Source organism: Triticum dicoccoides, chromosome 4B, assembly GCF_002162155.2.
Source record: "Triticum dicoccoides isolate Atlit2015 ecotype Zavitan chromosome 4B, WEW_v2.0, whole genome shotgun sequence".
Lineage (NCBI taxonomy): Eukaryota > Viridiplantae > Streptophyta > Magnoliopsida > Poales > Poaceae > Triticum > Triticum dicoccoides.
The window spans coordinates 250,941,108-250,947,221 of NC_041387.1; the positions used below are offsets into that span (position 1 = coordinate 250,941,108).

The 6,114-nt window shown below is 50.5% G+C and overlaps 1 protein-coding gene across 1 annotated transcript in view; it reads left to right on the top strand.

Moving 5' to 3' along the window:
* Positions 1-1,878: 1,878 nt before the first annotated feature.
* The window catches only part of LOC119292643, a 58,710-nt gene continuing 54,474 nt past the window's right edge, over positions 1,879-6,114 (top strand). Inside the window, exon 1 of the mRNA XM_037571409.1 lies at positions 1,879-2,192. Coding sequence (XP_037427306.1) covers positions 2,034-2,192 — 159 coding nt within the window. The 5' untranslated portion in view covers positions 1,879-2,033. The remainder of the gene's footprint in view (positions 2,193-6,114) is intronic.

Genomic DNA, 6,114 nt, shown 5'->3' on the forward strand with positions numbered 1-6,114 from the left:
CTATATGATTAAGCTAATCATTTTTCCAAACAGTGCTTGATCACCTTGTTCAATATCCCATTTGAAATTCTAGTCAATTCAAATTCAAGTGAAGTTTGAAGTTGCTGGAAAAATGTTCATCATTTGTCAAAAATTCCATAACACTCCTTTGTTAAGGAACACAACATCACTTTTGTGCAAAGATGAGCATTAGCAATTATAACAACACCAATTCAGCATTTTTAAATGCTATCCTATTTATGAAAAATACCAAATGAATTCTTCTGGTCTCCAAGATATTTGTGGCACTGTCTAATATCACCAGGGAATAAAAGGGGCACTTCCCATATTTTTCCAAAGAAAATGGCATGCCCAATATTTTCTTATCCATCTCTGATTATAAAAAAACAGAAAATCAAAGATGTTTAAATAAAAGAGAAACCCTCCCCCCTGGGCCACTTGGCCCATCTAGCTAAACAACCAGCCCACCTCCACCTCCTCCTCCTCTACAGAACACCAGGAGGGTGTGGCGCTCATCCACGGCGCCATGGCCATGGATGGCTGCCACAAGCCCCTCCCTTTGACCTATAAGGGCACCCCCACACCCCACCGAAACCCTAGCCCCTCGCATCTCTCTCCCTCGCGCCCCTCCTCCTTCTGCGCCCGCCAACGTCGCGGCGCCCTGACCGGTCTGCCTCTGCCCTGCTGACCTCCCCGTCATCCGCGGCCACCGTCGTCTTCGGCGTGCGGGAGAACGTCCAGGAGGTCCGCCGCGGCCGGATCCTTCCGTTCCGGGGACCACCTCAAGCTGGGACGGTCCGTGTGCTCGCCATCGAGCTCTTCTCCGCCGCGGACATCACCAACTCGTCGTAGTTGCCACTGCTCCGGGCCGCCTCCAACCTTCTAACCTCGTGCACGAGAACCGGGGTGAGCTTCTCCCTCAGATCCCCCTTTTAGCCCTTCGATTTGGACGCCGTAGGCCGTCATCTCCGTCAAGCTCAAACCCCCGTGTACGCGTAGGTGCGTGCGCTCGCTACCGCCTGTTACTTCTTCTGCTGTCGTTGTTGCCGGTGCTGCCGGTTGTCACTGCCGCTCTCCCGTGCTCGCCCGCCCCTACTGCGTGTGCGTGCCTATGCTGCTGCTCCATTTGCTGCTGGCCGCTATTGCCGCGTACCGCTGCCGCCGCACTGCAGATGCTCCTTGCGTGCTTCTACGCTGCCCTGTCTCTGTTCTGCTTGCTGCTAGCCACGGCAAAGGCCATGACCGTGGTGTGTGAGAGCGCAGTGTGTGTGTGCCGTGTGTGTGTGGCTGGCTTCTGCCACAGCCATGTGTGGCCGACCCTTGTTTGACTAGTATAGATTAGGATCTCTACTCCTAATTTCTCAGTTGGTAGGTTGCATTCCAGGTTTTATTTTCGTCCCACCTCACCCGGTCTTTTTTGGTACTTCTTTGGTACTTCCTCCCACCTCCCGCTCAGCCGCGAAAAACCAAGGAAAACCCTCCAACCGAATCCCCACCCGCGCCCACGCGCCTAACCTCCCGTAGAACCCATCTGTCACGAATGAAAACAAACCGGCGAAAACAAACCGGTGAAGATTAACCAACGAAAAAAATCGCTGACCAAACTCCCGCACGTACGACCGAGGTATCGTGTCCTCGAGCGAGAAACAGTCGGCCGACTCTCTGCCCTCGTCCGCCCGCCACAGCCCTTCGTCCCTTCGCCGCTGCCCTCCAGATCCCTTTGCCTCTCCCGACGCCGCCAGCCCCCGACCTCCTCCCCGGCTCCCGGTGTCGGTCGCCCCCCACATCTCCTCCCCCGATCCTGGCGTCGCCCCGCCCCCACCTTCTCCCTCACTCCCGGCGCCGCCCGTCCCCCAACCTCCTTGGATCTCGGCCGCCCCGCCCCCACCTCCTCCCTCGCTCCCACCCGCCCATGCCGCCTATCCGCGCCCCTCTCACACACTCCCGACCTCCTCCCGGCGTGCCACCGCCCCTGCTCCTCCCTCCTCCAGGAGGACGCACCGCCGCCCCTGTTCTTCCTTCCTCCTGTCGGCATGTGCGCCGCCGCCCCTCTGGCCGTCGCCGGCATCCCGTTCGACCCCGTGGATCCGAGGAAGATGGAGACAATGGATGATGGGAAGGAGCAGCGGCTGCCTCGTGGTGACCTCGTGGAAGCAGACGGTCAACAAAGACCACCATCGAGGCTGCTACTAGTATGTGTAGAGATGAAAAAAAGATAGTACAGAGAGGAGGGAGGATTGCAATTCAGACAGATTGGCTGGTAATTAAGGTTCAGAGATGTTGCTGAAGATTTTTTTTGTTATGCAAATGCACTTCTCCTTGCTTTAGGTTTTATGCATATGTGACCGCGATTGCTAGAAGTTGTAACAAAAGACATAGAAGTGGTTCTGCTCTTGCTGTTTTCATGTATTATCATTGGTTCAAAGTGGAAGAGGATTAGAGCATAGAATGCAATCTGTAGTAATCCAAAAAAAATCTGTTTTGTAGGAGTTCAAAAGAAGGATTCACATCAGTGCAAATCTCTGGTGGGAGTAAGTTCAGAGGGGGGAAATGCATCTGGCCCAACCGCCTCGACCTCAACAAGCCCCGTCAAGATTCGGCACCGTGAGCTGCACCCCTTCTCTTCCTTCATAACTAGGAGTTGTGGAGGAGCATTGATTGGTTGTCTACTCGAAAAGAAAAGAAGATGAAGTACATGACCATCGTAGCTACTGTTGAAGAGACGCTGTGCGGTTGGTTGTGGATGAGAATTTTCTAGCCGGCAATTGATTTCCAGCAAGGGCGGCAGAGAAAAATCCATGACGAGATGAAAACCACCACGACAGCATCATGGACGTGATCGAGGTACCTCTGTTTCCACAGTCCTACCAGGAAAGTTTTCAGGTTATCCTGGTTCCAGGTTCAGATTGTTTATAGAGTAATCATACATCGATAGTTTGTGCGCAGTCTGTACAAAATGGATAGGCGTAGTTTTTATTAACCAACTTGTTGTGCATTATTGGTTCTAGCTGAAATATCTTTTTCCCTGCATCTTACACCAACAGAGATTCAGGGAATTAGTGAGGTGCATAAGTATAACAACAAGGCAGGCAAGATACCAGGGTGCAGGCTTCAACATTCAATCGTTGTGGCCAGCATGCACTCTTATTTCATAATCTACCTTGCATGTCTTATATTTGAGAGGGAATTAGATTTAGCCTGGCCGTGCCATCCATCCCGGATGCTACTAAATTGTGTAACTACCTAAGTTCTTTTTTGACTATGCAGAAATAGCATTGGCTGCAACGATGGAGTATGTTTTACATGTTTTTTGTTGATGAGAAAAGTATGCGTTTCATCTTAACCATACACTCGACGAAAAATGCTATTTTGCCAAAGAACGTCTTGTCAGCTATGGTATTTAATCTCAGAGTTACTAACTCAATGAGGTGTATTATAAGTTTGGGGCTACTATTTTTTCCATATACATAAATGTATTTGACACCTCTGAGCATCTAGAAATCTTGCAATTGGTAGATAGCATTTGCCTTCCGAAAATTTTCCTTGAGACCATGAGACTCTGAAGAAAAATGATTAATTATTAATGTTGTTATATTTATGCAAGTTGAAAGCTATTAAAAATTTCTTATTTCCCTTATCGGGAATGAATTGTGATTTATACTAGCTGTTAGACAAATATTGGAACACAGTGTGCATGATAGTTCTTTTTAGAATACGTAAAGAACTTTGTGTCCCGATGAACTCACAGAAAAAGAGATTTGAAATTATGTCCAAGCCTAAAGAAGGGCCACGTCTAAAATAGAACACCACACCCCTTTTTAAAATTACTGATGGGTTGATGTTGTTGCATGTCGTGGCGGGGACGGCCGTGTAGCAGCCGTATGCGCACTACTTGTGCTGGGGGCCGATCTGGAGGCCCCTGATCGGAAGGGACGCCACTGGAGTGGCTGCAGGAGATGGTAGCGGTACACCAAGTGGCAAGGCACCATATGACAGACAATTGTGGATCTGCTTCTGTTCACTAAAGAAATAAATGCATGGATAGAGAAGGTATGCTCTAAGCTGTTTTCCCTTAGTTTAAAGGAAGGATTAGTAGTACATGTAACTGTCTTTATTTTCTTGGTATTCAAACAAGAACAAATCACTGTTGATGTTTAAACTCTCTAGAATCTCATAAATTTTATTATTCCTCTTAAATTTCTGATACAAAATTGGAGTTGTAAATTATTTATTCTGGCACAACCAACTGCTTCTTCTTTTGCCTAGCTTGCTTTCGATGAAGTATTCCTGGTGACCTGGTCAATAGACTGCACTTGCCTATTCCAAGCACATACATGCTATTAAAGATGAGAAGCATGATCTTTTATTTGTCATGTTCTATCTCTAACATGTGGAAGGTGCCAAGTGTAGTACTCCCTTTCATAGTTCATGTGCTCTATGGAGTATGTTTTATCACATATGGTCATGTGCAGTATCCAATTTCCCTTTGATGACTAACAATTGGAACAAAATGTTGGAAGTAATGCAAACGAAAGTTACGGATACAAACTTCTGGTTGGGGTGTGGTCAGTTGGCCAGACCATGCCTGTCAGGACCCCGACTCGATGCCACATCGATCTAGCATGTAACACCTCATATCACTTTCTGGCCTCACGCACGGTATTCCCACGGGTGGCGTCTTACCTTTGCCCGGGACCGCTTGCGCCTTTTGGCACACGTATATGATAGTGTCGCTAGCATCCATATGGTGAAGAGCCCGGGCTGACATGGCTAGTCGTAAACCCAAAGTGGCACAGACTTACAGGGACAGGCATCCATGACCCAGCATCGAACGTGTCGGTCATCAGCAAGTGAATCCGGGCTGTAGCACTGGGATTGTCACACCCTAGCTAGTTATGCATTAGAGTGTTGCATCATGTTTACTCATTCATCAGAAACTTGAAATGGGGATGACAGAACCCCCAGTCCCCTCTGAAACCAACTAGGGTTTACTAAAATAATTTTTCAATGAACCTGAAATGCCCTTCTAAAATGCCCATCATTTTTGCCTTGGTTCAGAACCTCTGCCAAAAGTGGTGCACATTTTCCTAGGCCATCCTAGGGTTTTGAATTAAATCATAACTATTTGAATTTGGGCATTTAAAATTATATAAAATATTTAAATGCTCAAATATCTCCAAACTAAAATGTTTCATGTTGGAAATAATCCAACTATGGACCAGGAGTAGTTTGGTGATTTTTGGAGTTGCCTAGGTATTTTATTTAATTCAACAAAGTCGCAGTTATATTAAATAAAAACAGAAATAAAGAAAGGGGAAGACTTACCTGTGCGGCCCAGCCCAGCCGGCCCAGCACTGTGCTGGCCCGTGCCAGCCAGCTGCTTCCCCTCGCCAGAGCAGGCAGGGAGGTGAGCATGGCGCGCCCGAGCTCGCCACGCACCACCCAGCCTCTCTGCATCGCCCTGGTCGCCGTTGCGCCGCGTGGATCGTCTTCTGGTCGCCGCCCCGACCTCGCCGACACCCCATTCACTCTCCCCCGGCTCTCCCTCACTCTCTCTCTCTCACGGCCGAAGCTCACCGTCGCCGCCGTTCGCCTTAGCCACCGTCTCCGACCACCCCTCGCTTCCCCGACCAGCTCAGAAGCTCCGCCTCGACTCCTTCTTCCTCCCCACCGCTCCACGGGTCCCCGGAAGCCCTGCATCGCTGCCACGTCGCCGTTCTCCCCTTCGGACTCCGACCACCGTCGCCGTCAAATTCGTCGTCTCCGACGCGTCCCCGAGCCCGCTTCGACGCCCACTGCAACCGCGGTGAGCTACGCCACCGTTTCCCCCTTCTCCCCTGCTCTCTCCCGACCCCTAGGCCCTAGCCCCACCGCGGCCGAAAGCTTCACGCCGCCGGCGATGTCGCCGTCGTGGCCACGATCGCCGTAGCGCCCAACCGAGCACGCCATCGTGCTCCACATCTCACTAGGAGCACGTAGCACGCTCCAACACCCCCCCTAACACCCTGCAACACCGTTCCCGTGCACGACCGAACCCCGGCCGCCGCAGCCGAGCTCGCCGCCGTCGACTCCGGCCACCCCGACCCCAACGGACTCCGCCAAGAGCCGCGGGTC